This window comes from Cydia fagiglandana, chromosome 4 (assembly GCF_963556715.1).
Source record: "Cydia fagiglandana chromosome 4, ilCydFagi1.1, whole genome shotgun sequence".
Taxonomy (NCBI): domain Eukaryota; kingdom Metazoa; phylum Arthropoda; class Insecta; order Lepidoptera; family Tortricidae; genus Cydia; species Cydia fagiglandana.
Window position 1 is genome coordinate 7,828,186 of NC_085935.1, and position 26,131 is coordinate 7,854,316.

The 26,131-nt window shown below is 39.0% G+C and overlaps 2 protein-coding genes across 2 annotated transcripts in view; one reads left to right on the forward strand and one right to left on the reverse strand.

Moving 5' to 3' along the window:
• Nucleotides 1-17,284, forward strand: part of LOC134663579 (uncharacterized) — a 30,294-nt gene extending 13,010 nt beyond the window's left edge. The window contains exons 3-7 of the mRNA XM_063519984.1: nt 10,393-10,543; nt 13,574-13,765; nt 14,360-14,560; nt 16,497-16,886; nt 17,008-17,284. Coding sequence (XP_063376054.1) covers nt 10,393-10,543; nt 13,574-13,765; nt 14,360-14,560; nt 16,497-16,553 — 601 coding nt within the window. The 3' untranslated portion in view covers nt 16,554-16,886; nt 17,008-17,284. The remainder of the gene's footprint in view (nt 1-10,392; nt 10,544-13,573; nt 13,766-14,359; nt 14,561-16,496; nt 16,887-17,007) is intronic.
• A 1,085-nt stretch (nt 17,285-18,369) lies between these two features.
• Nucleotides 18,370-22,164, reverse strand: LOC134664126 (uricase). The gene is made up of 5 exons (XM_063520715.1): nt 21,963-22,164; nt 21,110-21,615; nt 20,838-20,961; nt 20,415-20,601; nt 18,370-18,624 (listed from the first exon to the last, which is right to left on the reverse strand). Exons 1-5 carry the CDS (start codon nt 21,983-21,985, stop codon nt 18,451-18,453), a joined length of 1,014 nt encoding a protein of 337 aa, XP_063376785.1. The 5' UTR covers nt 21,986-22,164; the 3' UTR covers nt 18,370-18,450.
• Between the last annotated feature and the right edge of the window lie 3,967 nt (nt 22,165-26,131).

Here is a 26,131-nt window from a genome sequence, read left to right on the forward strand (position 1 = left end):
ACGGTTAAAAAACACCCATCTTATTTATATTTTGACAAAAATATGTCTATTTTAGACTGAGAGTTAGACCAAGCTACGTTGGCAACGATTTTGATTGCCCAGACGGTGTAAGTGTAATTTTAAACGTCAAACTTCTGTGAAATTACGACTAAGAGTGACATGCCATTTCCAACTGCAGCTGCAATACTGTTCATTTTACTATGGAAACGCGTCGCTGTCATTGTCAGTTTCCATAGTAAAATGAACAGTATTGCAGCTGCAGTTGGAAATGGAATGTCACTCTAACTCTCTCAATTTATTCTATTTCTAGATACCTTACACTTAACTATCGGAAAATTACATTTATGTATTTCAAACTGATTATTTTTACCAGTTTCTATTAAACTTGACATATCTAGTCAACAAGTTCAACAACTCTGTCATACCCTTTGATTTGAGAGAGATTAAGGACTTTAAAATGACATACCCTTGAAACCTGCTTCAGTCTGCAGTCTGACTTTATTTATATATCTTGCATGATCTCTCAGGCATGATTCTCTTGAATGAAATAAGCGTGACCCTTCAGCTTCACAGGTTATTTGAAGTAAATATTTACGAATCAAATATCGTGACTTTCAAATTATTTTAATTGGGTCGTAAATAAATGGACGTTGAAAAACAAGATCTGTTATCTTTATCAAATTTCTCGCTAAAAATTTGAGGAAACTCGAGAAAATAAATATATTATCATAAACATTTTATTACTCGTTCGATGAATGCCAATGGTTATTCAGATAGTCACGTAAAAAACACATACATTTCTTTATACTGTTTTATTATGTACATGGAGTTTAGATTTTATTGCTTGCCTATAAACTAATGTTTGGTTGCTCTGGATGTATGGTTGTGATAGAGTAATATAGGAAACGGAAACATAACAAATTTTAAGAGAGCATCTTGATGAATCACCATTTCCTGCTAAATCGTGTCAATCGTGTGCTAATTTCAAACTTGGGTAACTGTTTTTTTTATGAACGGCTGCACAGTTGAGGAGACCAATTATATTGTATCTACATGTAACTGAGATACCTACTGATATATTTATTTTATATTTTATCTTATTGTGATTTTCGTACCATTTGTATTGAATATAAATAAGTAGGTACCTACCTAATGGAGACGTTAAAAAAGCAAATCACGCAAGGGCTTCGACTTCTTCGTATACTTGAAATACTTAAATCAACCGTGTGAATTAAGCCAGTGGCAAATTTCAATTAATCACAATAAAAACCGACCCAACGTCATCGACCTTTCTGAATTCATTTGAATCACGGCATGCCTCACTACACTTATATGCTTGTATGGAGCTTTGCAGTCTTTGCATCAATATTCTCATCGCTTAACAGCTGCATCAGCTCCGATAAACTACTTAAGGTGTGACCCCGATATCCGTAACAGCTATCCGAAATCATACATAGATCACACATAAAAAGAACTAAAACTAAAAAAACTAATAGAACTAAGAACTATAAGAGGTTCTATATAGAGAAGCAATCGTTATGTGGGCGACGGTAAAAGCCCTGGCATGACAAGTCATCGTTCATGGAAATACAGTTCTCCAATACTTACGAGGTGACAGCTGAAAATTGAAAGAAAACGATTCCAAGCATTTTCAATGGTATTGGCTCATGCAAACAGGATTTGAATAATACAATCGGGTTATATAATTGCGTGGTAAGAAGTGTAAACACGGAGTGATTTTTTTCTACGACACGCGATTGACGCGATCTATTCAATGAATATCAAACAGGTATATCAATCAGCGTTTAAAGGGGTGCCTCTTAGAATATTTAAATAGGTATTCCACTTCCATACGTATCCTTGGCTATAACATCAGCCAGTACCCACTGATGATCGTCTGGATCTCTTCCGCATAGTCGGCAATTTTATTGACATCGTGAAACTGTTGAAATGGTTACGGTTAGTGCTAATTGTGCTTGAAAATAGCGATCGCATTGGCAGCATGGTTCCATTTTTATCGTCTCACTTTCGCACTTACATACCTACTTGTTAGAACGTGACAGGCATGGTTACAGGTGATAAAATTTTATTTTCACTTTGCCTAACAGCACTGTCTATCCCATTTGACTGGTTTTAGTTTGTTATTTATCCATCTAACTAAACATGATGATTGATGACTATATGTAGAATTGTAGATAGGTTGGTTTCATTTTTAAAAATGCCTACTTTATATGGCAGGTATACAATAGTTATAAGAAAGCTTTCAAATGAAACGTTTTTTAGGTTTTTCGCTTTATCATAAGAAAACGATAAAATCCATTGAAGTCCCAAATTGTTTGCAATTTTATAAACAAACAAAGCCGCAACTCTCGTTTACCAAATTCTTGAATATTTTAGTGGTATTTTTACGATATTTTAACGGCCGAGTAAAAGTGCACAAACCTTTTCGTTATTTATTGCTCGTGATTTACCGCCACTTCGACTAATATTTCGGCAGCGTTTATAGTTTTATAAGCGTTTTTTTTTACATATAAATTCAAAGAACCCATTTTTGTTTTGCTTAGCGACACTTGCACCATCCCAGTGACCCGGGGTTAACCGGTTAGGCCGTTAACCTAGTATCAAATTGTACAGGTAGTCATGGTAACTCCAGATTTAACTGGTTGACCTAGGGTTAGTGGGATGGTGCAAATGGGCCTTAAAGAACAAGACTAAGCTGATCACAAGAATATTAGGTACGAGTATAAATGTACTAAGTGTGTTACGAGTTATTGTGATATTGATAATACTGGCCGACTGCTAAGAACGCGTCAGAAAACAAGTCGACTCACTCATGAACATTTAATTTTTATTAGTGTTCCGTACAAAACTTTGTTTACGGAACACTTATGGGATCACTTCGGTCTTGCAAATCAGTTAAATACGTTTTTCTCAGAGACCGTTTGACATAGATACCTAAAATTTGGAACAGTTATAGCAATTACCACCACTCATATTGTAAATAAGTCAAAACTGCTTATTTCTTATTAAAGGGGGAGATTTAGGGGGTTGAGAGGGGTAGGCTGAAACTTTTTTCATTTGTAAGAATCGTGTGGGGTACCATTAGAAAGCTTGCAAAAAATTGAGTCGATGGACTGATTTTGACTTCATTTTAGACTGCAATAGTTTCGTCAAAAAATGCATTTAAAGTTGCAAGTTTTCATACAAAAATTTTCACCTCTGTCCTGGCGATTTTCGCGAAAACTATAGCTAACAGGCAGCTGACCAGTCAATACCCAACTTAAAGAAGCATGGAGACGGCGGGAAAATTATCAGCTTAACTTTATCTTTATTAGTTTTTCAACTGCAGCTTGACCTTTGATTGCTTAGGGCTAGCTAACTGATGCTTACACTGGTCAATTCATATTAGGCGAGAAACATCCTTAGTTAAAACGTTGGCATTGAAATTTATGACTTATGTCTTTGACACAAAGTTTAATTCTGCTTGCTTATTTTTGTGGGATATTTAATTTTATCTCAATAGCCTACTATAAGTATGAAAGAGATCTACAAAATACGACCTTATTATATTGCAAATAAGTTTCAATTTCGAACGGGCTTTCCAAGCAATGGACTACATATCTCAAAAATCGGAAAAATTCAAATTAAGAATTCCGTTCTTGACTGTCGTTGTGTTTTTTTTTTTCACAATAGGACACATAGAGTTAGTAAGGCGTATAGAGATAATAAAGTCATTTAATATTTATGAACAGCTTTGGCCTCATGTATAGATTTTATTGAGAGTATCTGATTTGTCGAAACAATATACACAATATTCCTTTTCATTAAGTACCATTACATTTCTGTATTAATTGTATAATTATAATATCTATTAATTATATTCAGTACTTATGTATATTTTTGAACGGATCGGTGAGCAACAAGATTCAGGGCTATAACCGCGAAAATAGAAGTTCGCAAATTGCGAGCATTTTTCTCTGTCACTCTAATTACGCCTTCATTGGAGTAAAAGAGAAAGATCCCCGTAAATTGCGAATTTCGGTTTTCGCGGTAGCCCCTCAGTCCTGTTACGAGAAAATAATTTTGGAAGACATTAATAGTATATGACAGTTAAATATCACAGTTTTTAGAAACAAAGGTAAAATTGACGAAATATTTAAAGTAAGCCGATCTTGTTTTTTAGCAGTTCTAAATAATATTAAAGTCTATATATATGGCATAGAACTAGAAACAAAATCAAATAAAAAATAATAATGAGTTCTAAATTCAAATTGAAGGAGTATACATTTAAGGTATTATAGGCCAAGCGCGCACCACGATATTAATTTTTGCGACACGATTTTAGAATTGCGCTGTAATATATCGCAGAAAATTCACTGCGCGCACTGCGATGAAAATGAAAAAGTCGACCAGTCGCTTGTCATGAAACGTGTATTTAATATGCGATTGCTGTATGACTTTGAGCATTTATAACACAAAGGTGATCCCCGTCTATTTCCATAATTAAATGGTCAACATCTAGCATCTCATTTTGAGACTCCATTGGAGATGCAGGTGCCGAGATGTTGGGGTTTGGAGAGCGAAATGCCGACATTGCCGACTGAGGTCCGGCCGGGGTGCGATTTTATTATCATAGTGCTCGCGGGGCCATACAACTCCGCATGCTGCAATTCACTTTGCGACAATCGCGTCGCGAACAATCGCGGAAAAATGTGACAAATCACAATTTTAATATCGCTGCAATTTTTTTGTCGCATATGCGCGCACTAACATATGAACACATACGTTGCATTTCTGCGACAAAATTATCGCAGGACAAAAAAATCGTGGTGCGCGTTTGGCCTTACTCTAAATTATTATAATACATGCATTCGCGAGATGCTCGACTTCGGTATTCAAACACAAAGCAATAGTACAAATATCTAACTAAATGCAAAGGCCGAAGGAGCGATTCGAAGATCCGAAGCGTCCGACAGACGCGCGCCTCCCGTAACTTTTCCAAGTATTTTTAAGTACAAGTGTCTAAGTCGCAAGATCCAAAGGCTGAAGTCGCATTGGGCCGAAAGCCCGAAGCATCCAGGAGGTCAGTTCTAAACACAGGTAATTAATAGGGATGTACCGACTAGTCGCCGACTAGTCGGGAAAGCCGACTATCCGGCCACATTTGTAGTCGACGATTAGTCGGCGACTAGTCGGCAAAAATGGCCGATTAGTCGGCACTTTATAAATGACAGAAAAACAGGGCAAAAAGAAATACACAGCAAATATTTACGATAAGTTTTTCACCTATTTTACCCACATTCCTATTTAGGGTGCTTACGAAAACTTTTGTTTGAATTATTGACCGCTTGGTCGCTTTCTTGTTTGCTTGTCGTACATATTATATATAGCCTTAGGATTTTTTATTCAGTTCATTTTTCAGCGTTACTATATGTATATTTATAATATGACGAATAGAGAGGGGTAAAACGGTTTTTTATTAAGTGCATCTGAACCGAACTTAGACGAAACTAATGATCCGGCCGACTAGCCGACTAATCGGCCATCCGAGCGCCGATTAGTCGGCTAGTCGGCCAAATCAATAGTCGGTACATCACTAGTAATTAATACAAGTGTCTAAATGCGAACGCCGGAGGCCGAGCTCCGCGTAGGGCCGAAGGCCCGACGCCTGCAAGATGTCAGTGGTTAAACACAGAACTGACAGCCTGGACGCTTCGTGCCTTCGGCCCTACGCGGAGCTCGGCCTTCGGCCTTCGCATTTAGATACTTATACTATTGTTCTGTGTTTAAGTACTAAAATCCTGGACGCTTCGGGCCTTCGGCCCTACGCGGAGCTCGGCCTTCGGCTTTCGCATTTAGACACTTGTACTATTGTACTGTGTTAAAGCACTGACATCCTGGACGCTTCGGGCCTTCGGGCTACGCGGAGGTCGGCCTTTGGCCTTCACATTTAGACACTTGTAAAGCTCTGTGCTAAAGCGATGACATTTTGCTAAAGCTCGGCCTTCGGCCTTCGCACTTAGACACTTTGTACTATTGTTCTGTGTGTGTAGTTGAATACAGTATCCTAAAAACAGGCAAACAACCTCTGTAAAATGTAACGATGCGAGCGGTACGGCTACCATCAGTTTGGCATTGACATAAACGCTACCGTGGGCGTGAACGTAATTTACTTTCTATGCATCTCGCTCGTACTGACATATTAGTGCGAAAGAGATATACCTATAGGAAGTAAATTACGTTCACGATATCGTTTATGTCAATGCCAAACTGATGGTAGCCGTACGGAACACTAAATGCCTCGAGCTATCTCGGACTTGGCCAAATTATTTATTTTGGATTTGGGGCACGTATTCCGCACACTGCGTCACACGTTGCGTAGGGAGTACTGTCGTCATGTGTAATTTAATTCGGGAATGATGTAAACACGCGCGCTACTCACGCGACTTCGTAAATTTTGTAACGGAGAGTCATCGCACTCGGACACGCATTGTCTAATAGTTTTTTTTTTCATTTAATAATTTTATTAATATTTTTTTATAAAAATTATCGGGACTTTATCTTGAGACAGGGAGGTTACGCCCAATCTTAAGATTAATGTTACGCCTAATAGTCACATTCTCAAAGTGAAATACGCGTTTGACGAAGATCAAAACTATACAGACAACTATATATAGGTACTTGGTATTTTTTGAAGGCAGACCTTGGCAGGTTCTGCCAGATACTAAATTAATACCTATCGTTTTCCAAGTAGAGCGTTATACCGTCCGGCCGGTAACCAATTAGATATACTGTCTGAGCATCATTAAGTTCCACTGTTGCACTCTTATGTCCACAATATTGACTTTGATTATTTGGACTCAGACCTAAATGTGAACTCTTCAAGTAGGTATCTACAAATATTGGTTTCATGAGAGTTACTCGTATTTGATGTCGAATAGGTACCTAAGTGTATAATTATAACTATCAGTTTAAATTTGTACTATTAGGCAATGATAAGAAGTGGGAATTATGAATGCAAACGTTTAAATAACAGTCTTTATGTTCTGAATCGCTAAATATCACCTGGATGGCGTGTTCTTTGGCCGTTACGGCAGCGGCTGTCGTTTTTGAGACGAGCCAACAGGTTGAGGGAGCGGCACGCGAACAACTTACTTATTCTGATTTTTAGCCAGCAAGTACGTACCTATTGATTTATTAAGGATTTATAACTATTCAGATTTAATGATGGACACAGATTTTCCTCTTTTATCATTTTAATCCTATTTACTCGTGCTCTCCCGACATTCCAAAAATTCCAAAACATATCCAGGGAATCCCTCAGTAGTTATCTGAGCCACCTTTCTCAGGCAAGCGTCAGAAACGTCCCACCTAATTCCATATTTATGAACAGGTACCTATTCAAATATAATGTAATTTCTCATAAATGGTAAAGGTTATGCTTATCCATTCGAGTTATTTACTGTACCTATACTTACTACTAATTGCAAAAATGTAGTGAATGAAGGAATTTTTTGAATGTCATTGAAATTCACTAAATTTAAGCCAATATCTTGGATCAAGCTTAAATTGGCTGTTGATTTTGATATGGACAGGAAAATAAGCAACTAATTTCAAAATCATATGATTAGATGCCTCGATCATTGTCATCAATCCAACTGCATCTTTATTTTAAACACATACTCAAACATTTAATATGTATAACAATTGAAAAGTTTATCAAATCAAATCAAAATCTCATTTATTTCGAACAAAGTCCATAATGTGCTAGTAACATGCTAATACTTAAATCGAGGGTTAGTACAAACATAAAATTAAAACAAAACTTTACATAATTAGGCACGTAACTGCACCCAGTGCTCAAGTCACGGTGAGTCCCACCGGTCGGCCAACGTGCACAGGCTGGTATTGAATTTGGCAAATACAACACCATTTTATTCCCTACCTACCTAGTAGCAGGAAGTATAGTAAATACCGGAATTGTGAGACAGAATACGCCCCGATAGTCCCCGCCCTGTATGTTACGCCACGAAGCTGCGAAGGTTGCTTAATATAATGCGGCGTCTTACTGGAGCTCGTTTATTGCCAGTTTTACTGTTCAATAGCATTAACTAATCCGAAACCGGGACAAACAGCAATATATCTAATATCCAATTATCCATAAACCATTATATATTGTGATATAAACCTTCTATGATCACGAAAACTAGGGGACCATTCAAATTGCAGACTCGCGGTTAAGTTAAAGTCATATGCATGTTAAAGTTCTACAATTATTGGTAGAGTATTTTCGAAAAGTGAAGAGTCGTGGAATGTATTGGGCGCAGACTTAAATTTATATTGTTTTTTTTTAACAAAATCATAGTGATATCAGAATATCCTTCACGCGGTTGTGCATTCATTTGATAAACAAAAGTAATGTGATGTAATAATTATTGTAAGTTGCTAGTAGATTATACATACTTATTTGGAGATTCAAGTGAAGTAGGTAAGGTGCAGGGGGGAATTTCGACTGCCCCCCTGCACAAAAAGATCAATAAGCGTGCAGCACAAAAATATCAATAAGCGTGAATAATATCAAGATTTATGACACCTAATACCTGGTGCGGTTTAATTCCATGCTAAAGTCCCATATGAAATGGACATCTCTCGTTTCTTAGTCTCGTTTTTTATTTTTCACTCGATAAGTCCAGAGCAATAAACGGGTTAGGTTCGTTTGTAGAGGCCTATAGAGATCCAGATCCGTGATATAGACTGATATAGTCGCGGATTTGTTGCCTTATTCTTGAGTGTATATCTGCACTTGTATTCGCATTGCCTGGAACACAAGAGCTTGGTCTCATATTGTCTATTTCTTACTAGTTAGGTACTTAAATAAAAGGCAGACCCTAGCAGCAATAATAGCTTAATATCATCAATGAGGTTCTGAAGTCTTCGCGCAGGAACCATGTCCAAGGATGGGCGAAATGAAACCAAAAAAAAATAGGGATAACGGTGTTTATAAATATTAAATTACTACCATATTATATACAACACTATCGTCCCTGATACATAAATCATCCCCTAAATGTATAATCATCTTGACATTATATTCGTTTTTTTCCTTTCATAGAAATTTTGAAGTCATGAAATAATAACTTAACCACTTTACAACCATTAACGGTAATGTAATTTTTTATTGCTTTTGACGTTGAACCTATTGTACTCCGGTAATTTTACCCAGTACTGCGAAACTCTAGGCAGGTATATTATCTTTATCGACCACTTAGCAATCTAATATGAATACGTCTTTACACAAAAATGTGGTGTAGCTGTATGTGTATGTGATGTCGGAGGGGGTCGTGCCATACCGTGCCAGTCTCGCGCGCTAAGGTCTCAACTATGACACTGGCAGTTCGCGTCAAAACTACTAAAATTGTGCGGTGAGGGCGAGAGGCCGCGGTCGCGGCCGACTCTCCGCGGTAACCGAAATCGTTCAAGACGAACCGCAACATACAAAGTGATCGCGCGGGCTGGTAAGTAAATAATGAATTTTTAACATGGCACTTGTGTCTCATTCATGACTAGGATTTGAGTGGAAATTTATATAACTGCGCGTTGGGGTACTTCCGCTGCAAAAAAGGCCATTGCATTCCGTCACATGCTTGGTAGGTACTTGATACTGACAGCACATTTGCACTTTTCATGCATTAAAATAATAAGCAATATTGTAATAACACTTTCTAGACACTTATGACTGGGATGCGTACTCGTAGAAGGTGAAATATCTAGTCAAAAGTTAAATAATAGTGGACATTTACGTATGTACTTTCTCTTGTATAACGACAACATCATCCACCAACTATCAAATGTCTCTAACCGGTAACTCGTCTTTTCTTCACATTGCCTGAAATTGTTGTATTTTTGTATTAAACAGCAGTGGCTAATATGATGGAACTTGCTTTACCAAAGTTTTAAAAAACCATCCGTTTACATTATGGCTCCTCTACACGATGGGCCAGCGCCGGCCACTCCAAGGGACGCATTTATGCGTTAGTTAGAGGGAGCAAGTGATTTCGCTATCTCATTCTACCGCATGGCTGCGTCCCTTGGAGTGGACGGCGCTGGCCCATCGTGTAGAGGAGCCATTACATATCTTGTGCAGTAATACCTACCTACAAGTAACAATGTTACATGTAAGCTGAAAGTAACAGCAATAAACCACATGCAGCTTAGCCACTGCGCGGCAAACATTGTAGACACAATTTTATGTCTGGACTTGCTCAGGTTGCAGGGTTCTCAGCCCATGTTCCGTTTCTACTTAGTTAATTTTAACATTCTTAAGCCAGATTTACCTGTGATGATACTTGACACTAAGCTAGCGGGGAATTAACGGACATTTTTTTTCCACAGCTTCGCCCACCCGCACGTCCGGGCGCGGCTCGAGAAGCACATGGGCTCCAACCTGGTGCTGCTGACCGACAAGGCCTACATGACCCAGCTGGAGGACCGCATCCGCGAAGTCAACGAGGAGAACCTCAACAAGAGGATATCCACCCGAGTCGTAAGTACCTTCAGGAGCACATGGGCTCCAACCTGGTGCGACTGACGGACAAGACCTACATGACCCAGCTGGAGGACCGCATCCGCGAAGTCAACGAGGAGAACCTCAACAGGAGGATCTCCACCCGAGTCGTATGTACCTTCAGGAGCACATGGGCTCCAACCTGGTGCGACTGACGGACAAGGCCTACATGACCCAGCTGGAGGACCGCATCCGCGAAGTCAACGAGGAGAACCTCAACAGGAGGATCTCCACCCGAGTCGTATGTACCTTCAGGAGCACATGGGCTCCAACCTGGTGCGGCTGACGGACAAGGCCTACATGACCCAGCTGGAGGACCGCATCCGCGAAGTCAACGAGGAGAACCTCAACAGGAGGATCTCCACCCGAGTCGTATGTACCTTCAGGAGCACACGGGCTCCAACCTGGTGCTGCTGACGGACAAGGTCTACATGACCGAGCTGGAGGACCGCATCCGCGAAGTCAACGAGGAGAACCTCAACAAGAGGATCTCCACCCGAGTCGTAAGTACCTTCAGGAGCACATGGGCTCCAACCTGGTGCGACTGACGGACAAGGCCTACATGACCGAGCTGGAGGACCGCATCCGCGAAGTCAACGAGGAGAACCTCAACAAGAGGATCTCCACCCGAGTCGTAAGTACCTTCAGGAGCACATATGGGCTCCAACCTGATGCGACTGACGGACAAGGCCTACATGACCGAGCTGGAGGACCGCATCCGCGAAGTCAACGAGGAGAACCTCAACAAGAGGATCTCCACCCGAGTCGTAAGTACCTTCAGGAGCACATGGGCTCCAACCTGGTGCGGCTGACGGACAAGGCCTACATGACCCAGCTGGAGGACCGCATCCGCGAAGTCAACGAGGAGAACCTCAACAAGAGGATCTCCACCCGAGTCGTAAGTACCTTCAGGAGCACATGGGCTCCAACCTGGTGCGGCTGACGGACAAGGCCTACATGACCGAGCTGGAGGACCGCATCCGCGAAGTCAATGAGGAGAACCTCAACAAGAGGATCTCCACCCGAGTCGTAAGTACCTTCAGGAGCACATGGGCTCCAACCTGGTGCGGCTGACGGACAAGGCCTACATGACCGAGCTGGAGGACCGCATCCGCGAAGTCAACGAGGAGAACCTCAACAGGAGAATCTCCACCCGAGTCGTAAGTACCTTCACGAGCACATGGGCTCCAACCTGGTGCGGCTGACGGACAAGGCCTACATGACCGAGCTGGAGGACCGCATCCGCGAAGTCAACGAGGAGAACCTCAACAAGAGGATCTCCACCCGAGTCGTATGTACCTTCAGGAGCACATGGGCTCCAACCTGGTGCGGCTGACGGACAAGGCCTACATGACCGAGCTGGAGGACCGCATCCGCGAAGTCAACGAGGAGAACCTCAACAGGAGGATCTCCACCCGAGTCGTAAGTACCTTCACGAGCACATGGGCTCCAACCTGGTGCGGCTGACATACTAGTCTCGTCGACCTCGCTATTGCTCCTATCTACCTAATTATCTATCTAATTATGACGTTTAATATGTAAAATATTGTTACCTTTACTTCAAAGAAGACTCGAGTCACGATTGGTTAAATTAAATGACAAGTTATAATTCATCACTTAAACGTCTTAAACCATCTAAATTAAAAACCAAAACCTAGTTTTTTTTAAGAATATACAGAGAAAAATACTGAAACGTGAAATTGTTTGAGTGTCAGCCTTTTACACTGGAGGCACAGATTAAACTGCCAAAGAGGCGGGAAAAAAGTAGAATAGTTTTTTTTTATTTATCTTTTTTTTCCAGTTTAGTCCGCAAACTTTTCTGCCGGCCCTCGTATATAGGCTTAATTATTTATTTAATTTAATAGGCCCGACTTAATAGCTACATTAGATATACGCAACTGAACTGATGTTTCTGCAAACGGTATAGCCGTTCTACTTACTCCGGTAACATGTCTAGGTATTACACCACATGTCTAGATATAACACCACGTAACAATACTCAGAATCGTTTACAAAGGCCGACATTGAGGATCGGCTTCGCGTACCGCGTACAGCATTATCCCGTCAAAAGTTGAGCGACATTAAGCGATTAGCTGCCAATCACACACCCACCGCACGTGTATTAAACATCTATCATAGATGTGTAATACATGTGCGGTGGGTGTGTATAGATGTATATAGATGTGTACAGATGATCTATGCACGGTACCCGGTCACTAGGTAGCGCGTGTTTATTAATTCGTTTATTAACTTGCATTAAGTGCGAATGTCTATTGATATTGATAAATGTTTATGTTTGCAAAGGTGGTGCTAACCAGTTATATTGATGTCATAGGTTAGACTAGAAATTCTCGAAACATGTGTGCACATGATAACACATAATTATTACACAATATATATAGGTATAAAAGCAATTTCATTACATGTTGGTAAACATTCAGATATATAAATTCATTTTCATCACACTTGCTCGTCAAGGATATTATTCCAAGCAGACGTAACACCTGATACTCGTATTACTTCCTAGGGAGTAGGTAACAGATTAGTTTATCTCCTTAAATTTATCATAAATTTACCTAATATATCTTGAAATATGAAAGAACTCTTATACTTTTCGTCACGTCAAAAATTTACAAAATGGCAGAGCTTAAGGGCAGACTAATATATGTTTTTGAAAGTTTATTTCGGCTTAAAATCATATTTTTTTCTGGTAAGTATAATAAAAAATTTAAGCGATAAACTATCAACTACAAATATACTCTCTTTAACTATCTCAGTTGTAACAGTACGTTGAACCATTGTTGTTCAATGTAGGTATTGTTATTACTTATTAACATTGACTCGCAACTTGGAAACAGAAACTGGCATCCTCCAAAGAATAGTGGTCATATCAGCTAGGTACATTCTAGTGAGATAAAAGCTTAGATTAAAGAGGGCAATTTATCAGGTTTTGAAATTATCGTTAACATTGAGTATTAAGTAACTTTTATTATTTTCACAACGTAATAGCTCGACGAAATGGAGCGGCTGAAACGGCTAATCCTCGTCGGGAAGACTCCACTGAAGGAGTGCCCCCCTGAGCTCTACAACCACCCCGTCTTCGTGTTTTGGAGGATGGTCAATAAGGAGGTCCAGAGAGCGTCGAAGAAACGGGCTGATGCGTTTCTCAGGAAACTGAAGGCGGCACAAAAGGCTATTCAAGTAGGTTCTATTATTTTTAATGGATATATCTTCTCTAACGGGTCTCTATTGTTTCCCATAAAGTATTAAGTCATTAATCATTATGTATTGTTTGTCCGCAGTTTCGTTAGACATAATTTGGTTTTTCTCAGAAACGCGTAACTTTAAGATAATCTTACAAAAATCCTGAAAAGTTAACGGTTTCAGAATTATAACTAATGATAATCTGATAATCCTTACATTAGGTATGACTTTTAATAATTATGTGAAACAAAGGAACCCTCACTGAAACGTGTTAATCACAATTCAGCGAAAAGATTGCATGTCAAACCTTGAACTTTGGACGGAACTGAGAAGCTGAAACATACCTAACTTGTAAATAGGATATTTTCCTACTAGTCAAATCAGTTACTTGTTTAGAACTGTCTGTGAATTTATATGAAACAATACTTCGTAACGTCACGGTCAACTCGCGTACTTTTTATATTTCTATCCGATTTATTAAATAGAACTTGTGTTTAAAAATAACACCTATCTGTGTTTATCTAATAATTATCTAGTGCTTTATTTCATGCATGGTGTAAAATAATTTATTTTAAATACCCTATTTTTTAGACTGCCGACGAAGACGTGGAAACGGTAGAGGAGGAAACAGAAAGCGAGCAGCTGACGCCCCAGCAGCTGCTCGACAAGGTCAACCAGGAGTTGGAGCAGCAAAAGGCAGCCGACATCGAGAAGGGTGTCCGTTTCACCGACGACCAGTACGCGCTCATCAAGTATGAGACGCCGGATGTTAAGACTCTCAAAACTCTTACGGTGAGTGCATTTGTTGTATTCTAGGTAGGTAGGTGACTTTAAGCCTCAGCCAAAACAAATCTACTGACAAAGGATCTCGACAATCCTACTATTTAACGTTAAGTTAAAATTAAACGCATGACGCTCAACGCTATCACTAAAGTGAATTCGCCTAGGGTCTTTTTAGGGTTCCGTACCGAAAAGGTAAAACGAGACCCTATTAAGTACTAAGACTTCGCTGTCCGTCCGTCCGTCCGTCCGTCCGTCCGTCTGTCTGTCACCAGGCTGTATCTCACGAACCGTGATAGCTAGACAGTTGAAATTTTCACAGATGATATATTTCTGTTGCCGCTATAACAACATATACTAAAAACAGAATAAAATAAAGATTTAAATGGGGCTCCCATACAACAAACGTGATTTTTGACCAAAATTAAGCAACGTCGGGCGTGGTCAGTACTTGGATGGGTGACCGTTTCTTTTTGCATTTTTTTTTCTTATTATTTTACGTGTCGTTGACATTAGCATGGTATTATAATTTAGACTTGTGCAGCGAAAGTTTTACCTCTGCTGGTTAAAAGCAATAATTTATACTCATGCTAATCAGTTTAGCTTAAACCTTTTTATAAATTGGGAAATGATTTAACTGAGATATAACAAATTATGCAAAGACTTAGTAACGAATGCACCGTAATGTCTCCCAATCCGATATCAAATCAATGCTGTTTGAAGTACTAAATGTACTAACTGGCTGGATCTATCGCACGTAAACAAACGGGCTCGTGTCAAACCGGTCTGCACTAGATATCGGAGATCGAAACTGAACTAGTGACCTCTGACAGCTGAACACGTATTCTAATAGCTAATGAAGCGCAAACTAGTCGAATGCTCAAAAGAACTCAAGTAACTTGTAATCACATAGGTTTGTACGGACATTGCATAAGGGAGACCTATTTATATTGGTCTCCGTAAGAATGTAGATTGACTGCACTCTGTTAGCAATAGAAAATAGACGAACTGCTCTGTGGACTCTCTTATCGATGTAGCTAACTCATCACGAGTCTGAATGACTAGAGCAGACTTTCTGGAAAGGCCAGATTCGGTCATCTGGTAAGAATTATTACCTACATACATTAGGTACATATTGTAGTTTTTCCTAAGAAGTTCTATTATCATCCGAGTTCCTACTTACAACACCAGTAATATGCTGGATGCAGATAAACATTAAGAAATTCACGTACACCGCTTAGATACTTTCTTCCTACACGTGTGCTGGTTTTCTCACGATTTTTTCCTTCATTTACATAAAAACTAATGAATCATCAATGAAAATCAATAGATACATATTAGGTTTTATTTTCCTAGAAATTGATTGATACGAGAAAGGATTTAAAAACCAGATAAATAAAATAAAACATTAACGCAACTTTTTGTGACAAGTGAGTGAGTATATGTTTAATTAAGAATAATCATGAAATTATTTCGAAAGCTCAGACAGTATCGGCTTTTATCGTGTTTACGAATATCTGACCGAATCCAGTTTGGGGCGAACATTAATCTGTAAGTCGTTATAGACCCCTCGCCAACAACAGATTTTCATGTCATGACCACGCTCTTGTCAGGCGATAACTTTTTCAGAGAGCTGCATTATGAAGCCAGTAATCAGAAAATTTTTTGTATACTTTTTTAAATATAAATAATAATGTTAGCTGGCTGTGTCTTGGTGATAATGTTGTAAGCTGAAGGCTAGTTATTAGCTTTAATTTGTAGAATTATCAATAGAGGAAAAATATACTGTTGGAAGCGAACACATCTTGACCCACCCACGTAACCGCAATTGACGTTGATGACATGTACCTGACATGTTGACCATTAGTTGCTAAGATGCAGTGTAAGATAAGTGTGTGTGTGTGTGTGTGTGTTTCTATGACTAAACTGTTATTTTTATCATTTCCAGACCGTGGAAGAGCTGTACGCATTGGCCGACAAGATTATTGGAACTAAACGCATTTGAGCTATTTTGTAAAAATTCTTGGTAATGAAACTATATTAACTTTAAAAAATGGTAGAACGAACAGTTTAATTGAAATTGGAATTACACTGGTAGAACTAGGAATAGGACAAACCCCGCCAGTATACAAGGTCCACATATTATCTCCTAGTAATCTTTTGAGAATTACCTATAATCAAAAGGATCTAACGGTATCGACCTATTCCAACTGTATTCGAGATATTTATTGATAGCGATACCCGCTTGAATGATAATAGGTATCAAATAGGTAACATTTTGTAGTAATTGTTTTCTAATAACTTAATCATTAGTATCAGTAGTGAGAAGCATTTTTTAGTGAATATTTTAGTGATATCCGCTTGAATGATAACAGGTTTGAAATAGGTAACATTTTGTAGTAATTGTTTTCTAATAACTTAATCATTAGTATGTATCAGTAGTGAGAAGCATTTTTTAGTGAATATTTTATTGCCATAAGCCTTATCATTTTAGTTATTGAGTCAACTCTAAAAAATGAGTAAGTAACAGTAGATTTATTGACAGACAGTAGATTTATTGATCCCGACATGAAGGTTGTCGCACTGTTTATCAAATTAGTGTGAAAAAGATTGCTTAAGTTTAAACAATAAAATAAAAATAGAAATCACATTGACCCCTAGTCAATGTTTAATGTGTAAGTGTTTACAACACGTATTAAGCAACTGTGATTTTGTAATAAATTGTGTCGTAATACAGCTGGTTTTACTATTATTTATTGCCTGAATTGGTACAATTTTGTTAATACTTACTAAAATTTAGGTATGTGCTTATTCAGATCATATAATATTGAATTTCAGCTGAAATTAGCTTTACCTATTATTTTAATTTTACTTTTAACCTTAGAATGGAACGAAATAACTAATTGCTATTTTTCAATGAAAGAAATAACATAGAAATGCTTAAAAATATTTATTTGTACTTCATACAGGGACTAACAAACATAAGAGAGAAAAGACACATTACTTAAGACTAGAATATACCTAGATACAGTCAACATTGTCAACAAATTAAAACAATTTGCACTTTATAAAATCCAATTAACTTGAATTTTCCCAATTAACTTAGTTAACATTCACACAGATATATAGACGGTCAAGCAAATCTTGTCAGTAGAAAAAGGCGCGATATTCAAATTTTATATGAGACGATATCCATTCGCGCCTACATTTTACATTTTTCAAATTTGCCGCCTTTTTCTACTGACAAGATCTGCTTGACCAGACATAATTATATACAAAAAAAATATACCGATTATCAATATCTAAAACTTTTTTTTATTTTATTTTACATATTAGAAGACCTTTTTTGCAGAGCCACTTTTAATATATCGCTCGAAATGTTGGTGTTAATAAATACATGTAGTACGTAGTTTAACATTTCGTGACTTAAAGAGTCCATTGCAAACCTCCATATTCTTTATGTAAACTAAGTATATTGCGACATAAAATAGTAAAATTAAATAAAATGGAACAAACAATTTATTGGAGTGGCAAAAAATTCCATACTAAATCATTAAGCATTTTACGTCAAAAATGTTACGTAGGAAGTGGCAATTTCTCGTCGGACTATAGTCCAAGCCACACCTTTACATTCTTATAAAAAGTAGGAACGGAACCGGTATCGTAGACATGCAACTAGTGCAAAACAGTTAACCTTTTGCACAGACCACAGAGCAACATAGACCTACGTGCATATTATGCATAAAGTTCTATTTCAGTTTTGACACTTCGGTGACGTGGCGCCCGAGTGTGCTTTTATGTTTGACACGGCATCGAAAAGTTTAAACAACTGACGTGCCAACTGGCAGTAGTGATAAGGTTGCATCGTAGCGGGCTCTACGCCGCTACGCGTCTACGTTGCGTCACAAGTGGCTTTTCAGCTTGCGCCGTAGCTGAGCATAAATGAGGCCCGCGGGTTTGTCTATGGGCTGATAGATGTGGTGTCGGGGGTCGCCTTTCGTCACGTTTGCGGGGAACTTAGACATGTCTATGTTCAGATAATGCTTGTTCGGCATTGTCATCTTGATCCATGAGATCTGCAAAGAAAAAAACAGGTTAATATATTTGTTCCAGATTAATCCAAATCCTAGTTTTGTGGCACCATAGCACAAGCACCTACATTTATCCTTATACTTGGAGTAGGTATGATATAGTTTAATCTGTATAATTTAACCGCGTATAGTCAAATTGATAGCGTACTCGTTGCCAAATGATTTCATAATAAAGAATAGATAATGAATATTAGTAATTACCGTATATTAATTATATGATCAATCGCAATAATATTCAGCAAGATAGGGAACGCTAAATATGATAATCTTTAGACCTCTTCGACAATGCATTATGATTACGCAATTTTTAACTTAATTAACGAAACTAAGGAATTATCTTGCTGATGATTAATACAATAAAAAATATATATATCTAAGTAAAATGTATAATTATCTATTTACGTACACGTGTACGCAATGTTCAAACAAGAATTTAAAAAAAAAAAACATGATATTAGTTTTTCTAGTGAACACGTAATTTTCGGTTTCGGTTTGGGGTTTTCGTGTTAAATTGGTTAACGTAGCGTTTATACAGGGTCGTTTTTGGACCGTTAGCCATATTGTGCGAGGTGATTAGACTGATTAGGTAGGCCATACTGAATTTCGCGGTTGGTCCCATTGAAAAAGTTGTTCAGTATGACCTACCTAATCACCTCGCACAATATGGCTAACGGTAAAAAAATTAGCCTGTATAAGAAAATTCTATTTTTTTTTTAGAACACAAACAGTCATAATAAACATATTACATATGTTGTACACAGTGTACAGAAACGGAGAGGTGATACAAACAGACCTGATGGAGGTTCATTAAACACAATATTAATAAAATAAAAAGGTAGGTAAGAACAACGTAGTAATTTAAAAATACATAAGTTACATAACTATAAGCATACATTTCAAGGAACAATGAAAACAAGTTAGGAATTAGGTACTAAAAGAGTTTACGTCTCACAAGCATTTTTAGACTAGACAAGGAATTATTAAAAGGATCAATATCGAACAAATGTTTATTATAGAAACTGGGGACTCGTCTGAAAAAGGTATGTCTAGCATAGTTCTTACGAGAAAAGCTCACATGGAATAACGATCTAGGTCGTAAGGGGAGACGGGGACAACCAAACGTCACTAATTTTAAGAGATCAGGACAGTTGATGTTGATGTTGATGACTATTTTGTTGGAAATGGAAGTTGTATAGTTTCATATTTAAGAACATATATTTATTTAGCACACAGACGCACAGGCGTAAGTAATCAATACACTTATATTAGAATAATTGGCACGATATCCAAACTGGAATCATGTAGTTATCGGTCTTTAAACTCACACGATTTAACTATCAAACCGGCAGTACACCAGTTTCAACAGGACACCTAATTAGATTAATTACTGCAATAACAATATTTTGTTTACTTGATTTATGGATACATCCTCGTCTGAGAGAGATATGAAGCCACATGACCAAGATGATACGCTGGACTGTTTAGATATACTCGTACATATTACTTATTATTGTACAACTTGAGCGAAATTAAGTACTAGACGTTATTTATTATCTTTGCTGATAAAATCGCGTCATGTCGAGGCATTGACCGCGGTCACTAAGTTTCTGAATATCCTTCAGTGACATATAAGGAAGAAAATAACAAGACTAGTACTTGTGTAAGTACAATTGTACACGTTTTTTCGCTTTAAGTGATAAGTATGTAACCAAAGATCAATACCGGCGCAATTTCAACACGTGCATTAATGTGGTTTTTAATATTATCAAAACTACCTCAGGTACTTTCTCCAGCACAGTTTTCTCAGCTTGATACAGGGTGTGTTGGACCGACGGCGAATAGACGCCGACGTCTGGTGGCCCAGCGAACTTGTCAAGAATGGCGTCCTTGACTGTCAGCCAAGCGTTGTCGAAGTCCGCTGAACGCATGCTGTCGTATGTCCACTCTGCCTCCACTACCGTACTGTATGAGGAAAATATAACATTATTTCGGATCTAAGTAGATCAATCTTTATGACGATCTTCGACCAGATGGAATTGCTGTCCTAGAACATCAAAAGCAAGATGAATTTCCAATTGGCAGGCCATTTCTTACCACTTTAGCGACTCTACTTAAGAGAACAATTGATGGCAAAACTATTTTTGTCTTATGAACAAAGAAATGTCAAATCAACAAAGATCTATGAAGTGTTGTCTTACCTGAAAATTCTTTCAGCGGCATCTGCTAGCGTGGTGTACTCGTCTTGCACAAAGTCTACGAAAGCCGATTGGGTTGTCTTCAATACTCGCAGACCGCTTAGACCAGACTTCACCACCACGGCTTCTGTATTACAAAAGACACACTAACTTAAGTAATATCACTTTCACAAAAACAGGTAAAAAAATAGCCTATCACATATTTTGGTATACCTATTTTATTGTAATTTTTTAATCGTATTAAATCTGCTATTTAGGTGAATTAATGAACTCACCATGTCGAACTTGTGATACTAAAGACCATCTAGTTGCAGTTGGTGAAAACACAAATGCGTGATTATGGGGCGCTCCTGCTTGAAGCCTCTCCCATGGGTACTCGACCACGCGGCACCTTGCCTCCACAATCTGCCGGTAGGTATACAAGAAATGGTTGACCACCACTGCTCCAAATTCTTCAGGTGTTTTAACTCCATGCTTTTTGGCTAGGAGGTACACCGTGTTCTTCTGGGAGTCAGTGGCGACGACTTCTTTGTTGTCTCCGATAACGTAAGCAGATTCTGAGGAGAGCTTGAGCTCCGTGGAGACTTCGAACTCGCGGATGGTGTGGTAGTCGCCATCGCGATGGACGTGGAGAAGTTTGACGGAGCCCTTGCCGTAGCCGTGATCGCTGAACTCGAACCGGCCGCCGCTGTCCGCAGCGGCCGTCAGCGCGGGCTTCGCGCCGCTCTGACTCAACAGCGGGCCTTCACCTCCGCTGGTGTTCGAGGGTTTCGCATAGATTCTAAAACAAATAGATTAATTTATAAGCTGCAAATAATCTATGAGGGCGAACGAAGACAGCCTAGAACACATAATATGTATGTTTGTTAATTCACTAAGCAACTACTGACATCTACAATATGTTAAGGTTTTTGGTGGAGACGATCTTATGAAATTTGACACGTATGCAGTTACGTTAGTTAATGCTTTGAAGGAGACCTGAGACCACCTGTTAAATATAAATAAATGTTTTACCAAGGATAAGAAAAAGACTCCAGCAATTTTTTAGAAAATGTTAAGTGGCTGGTTGAAGCAAATTAATTTTATTAAAAAAATATTATTCGGTACTAATTTAAATCAAAACTGTACCTGTTAGTGCTCGTCCACGGCATCTTGGAGGATAAAATAATCACTTGATTTTGAGAGTGTGTAAAAAACTGCGTCGTCGCATTTAGTGCGAAGCGAAACGGAATGTGACAAGACGCCCTCGCACCCGGCTCTTATAGCGGTGACCTGTGACCAGAGATAAGGGTAGGCACGCGACAACGGCGCGATACCACTATCATAACAATAACAATCAAATAGGCAAGCATTAACAACGTGGCAGACTGGATATGGTTCCGCGAAGTGTTACGTCAACAGTTCAAGAGATGAAATAGCGACGAAGTTTTCATAGTAGATATATATATAATAGGTAAACATATTATGATAAACAGATAGTAGAAGCCTTCGTGTTGATAAGAATTGCGAGTACGTAATTCGCCTGACAGTTACTTTACTGATTATAAATTCTTTAAAAAATAAATTATTATTCCGTTTATACAATTAATTCAATTAAAGTTAATATAAGTAGGTCGGCCTTTGCAAGTAGTGAGAAGTGCGGTAGGTCTTTAGTGAATATAATACTGTTTATAGCTCTGTAAACTTGGTAACTAAGTAATTAGTCCTAAAAATATACATTAACATTATTAATGCTTATCATCTTATCAAGTTTCCTCTAAATAACAGTGAACGACAGACAATGACAGCGTGCAGATATTGTGACACGAGCGAAATGATTCACAGACCGCGTGACTGTTTTCTCCATATAGTAGAAAAGCTTGTAAGTATACATAATTTGTCTTTATCTTATCTTACAATGTCTTCTCACTCAGCATATTTGTGTCCACCAGGGACATAGGTTATGGATATCACTGTTAACCTTGCAAATATACATAATAAATTATCTAGTATGTACTGAGATGCAACGGTAAGAACGTTAAGGTCGTTTCTCAAAAAGTTGGCACCGCCAGGTTAAAATTTATGTTTTTCAAAAATTTTGCATATTCGCATTTTTTTTTATTGGGATCGTTAAAAGGCAACTTAAACTATTAGAAAATGTGGAAGGGAAGCAATTCCTTTAATTAGTTTAGAAGATATAGGCGTTTGAAATTCAGGTGAATGATATCAAGGACAGGTGAAAGATATTTTGTCTCCAGGTTATCGATAGTAGAAGCAGGTTATCGAGAAATAAGTACAAATTCCAATGAAAATATTGGCAGGTTATCGAGAGGCGTCATTAACCTGTGTCCGTTGTCGTTAACCTGGTTTCATGCCATCATTCACCTGTAATGAGTGTCATCCACCTGTCCACCACATCATTTTCAATGCCTTCTAAAAATAATCGAAAAATGTGTCATCTTCGAAAACACGACACGTCTTGATGAGCAGTTGGAAGTGCAGTACCCAAGATAAAGCTGATGCTGAACCCTCGCAGTACCTACTGGAACTCAGGTTTGATGCAACATAGACACACGCTGTTTTGGTCAATCGACACGTCTTGATGAGGACTTGGGAGGGCAGTACCCAAGATAGAGCTGATGCTGAACCCTCGCAGCACCTAGTGGAATTCAGGTTTAGTGCAACATAGACACACGCTGTTTTAGTCATCCAACACGTCTTGATGAGCACTTGGAAAAGTGGTACCCAAGATAGAGCTGATGCTGAACCCTCGCAGTACCTAGTGGAACTCAGGTTTGGTGCAACATAGACACACGCTGTTTTGGTCATTCGACACGTCTTGATGAGCACTTGGGAGAGCAGTACCCAAGATAGAGCTGATGATGAACCCTCGCAGTACCTACTGGAACTCAGGTTTGATGCAATATAGACACATGCTGTTTTGGTCATTCGACACGTCTTGATGAGCACTTGGGAGAGCAGTACCCAAGATGGAGCTGATGATGAACCCTCGCAGTACCTACTGGAACTCAGGTTTGATGCAACATAGACACATGCTGTTTTGGTCATTCGACACGTCTTGATGAGCACTTGGGAGAGCAGTACCCAAGATAGAGCTGATGCTGAACCCTCGCAGTACCTAGTGGAACTCAGGTTTGGTGCAAGGTTAGGTCAGGTCCGGGTTCAGGTTCAGATAAGAGCCGGGATCCAGGTCCAGGTCCGACTCCGGGTTTGAGTCTAGGTCCTGGTCCGAGTCACAGTCCGGGTCGGAGTCCGGGCCCGAGTCTGGGTCCGGGTCCCAGCCCCAGTCCCAATCCAAGTCGAAATCTAAATCGCCAAACGTGTTCTATGCGTCGTTGAAGATTTCTGTTCTGATCATCATCAGCAGTTCCACTTCATCAAATGCGACAGTTTTTAATGAAAATGCTTGATTTTCTGATGAAAACCCAAAAGTCACTATACGCATGCCTTTAAGATTTGAGGAGTTCCCTCGATTCTTCATGGATCCCATCATCAGAACAGGGACCAATCTGTATGTATCAAAATCAAAAAAAAAAAATTCAAATTCGGTCAGGTAAACAAACGTTAAGCATTAAGGTTTCAGATTATCATCATCATTCGGGTCTCTATTGTTTCCCAAATAGTTTTAAGTCATAATGTATTGTTTGTCCGAATTTTCGTTAGTCATAATTGGTTTTTCTCAGAAACGCGTAACCTTTCAGGATTGCCATAAAACAAACCTAACCTAACCTAACCCATCTATAGAATGACCTGACGAAAATCCTGAAAAGTTAACGGTTTCAGTTTTATGACTAACGATAATATGACAAACAATACATTATGACTTAAAACTTTATGGGAAACAAAGGGACCCCTCATCATTCGCTTGCCCTTGCCCCATTCATTTGGGGTCGACGCAGCATGTCTTTTTCTTTTCATCCATACCTCTCTCTCTCGCCCGTCATCTCATCACACAATAAACAAAATGAGCATGTTTTCACCTTTTTACAAAACATTTTAATATATGTCTAAAACTAAAAACCCTCATAAGGTACCTTTTCCCGTGGGACGTCACAAATCTAGTTTGAGTATATGTAACGTGGATTTTAAATAGTTATCGATCACCTGTCATATGGCAAGTGAATGACGCTTCATTCACCTGCCTTTGCATCATTCACCTGCCTTTTTTGGACAGGTTAACGAGACTTAAGACAAAAGTACACAAATTTGAATATAATACAGCTTAAAGGGATCACAACTGGATTGCAAAAACTACAGAGGCATTAGCTTACTCAGCGTCGTCGGCAAATTGTATGCAAAGATATTGATTGAAAGAGTAGTGAAAGAAACCGATGAGAAAGTATGGGATGCACAAGCGGGATTCCGAAAGGGTATGGGATGTACGGACCAAGTCTTTTCCTTGCGATGCATAACCGAAAAGTATTTGGCCAAAGGTCAAAAGGTCTATTGCGCTTTCGTGGATCTGGAAAAGGCTTATGACAGGGTGGTGAGGAATGAACTTTGGTCGGTACTGTCGATGTATGGATTGAGCGGCCATCTTATTCAGGCACTGAAATCGCTCTATGAGGATTCCAGTGCTTGTGTGAGAGTAAACGGATCGTACACTGAGTGGTTTAGCATCGAGAAGGGTGTTAGGCAGGGATGTGTAGCGTCACCGTGGCTGTTTAGTCTGTTCATGGATAGTAGTTTGCATGATTTGAAAAATGATGAATGTGGGCTGAGAATGAGTGGGTTATTCGTCAAATGTCTTCTTTACGCTGATGACCTGGTATTGCTAGCGTCATCGGGTGATGAGTTGCAGGAGATGGTGACTAGAATGCATGGGTCTTTTGAAAGGAAAGGAATGAAAATAAATGTAAGCAAGACGAAAGTAATGGTATTTGAAAAGGAAGAGAATATGACAAACTGTGAAATTTCGATTGGTCAAGAAAGAGTGGAACAAGTGAAAGAGTTTGTGTATTTGGGAACCTTGTTCACTAGGGACGGTAAGCATGATAAAGACATTGAAAGGAGAGTGAATGCTGGGAATCGTGTGAATGGGGCACTTAACGCTTTTATGAGCAGCCAGAAGGTGTCACAAAAAGCACGGTTGGCTGTTCATAGAGGGGTGTTGGTGCCTACACTTATGTATGGTAGCGAAAGTTGGGTATGGCAGAAGAGGCATCAGAGCCAAGTGAATGCAGTGGAAATGAGAGCGTTGAGAAGTGTGTGTGGTGTGAGATTGCAAGATAGAATTAGGAACAGTGTGATAAGGGAAAAGTGTGGACTGGATGTAGATGTATTGACAAAAATTGAGA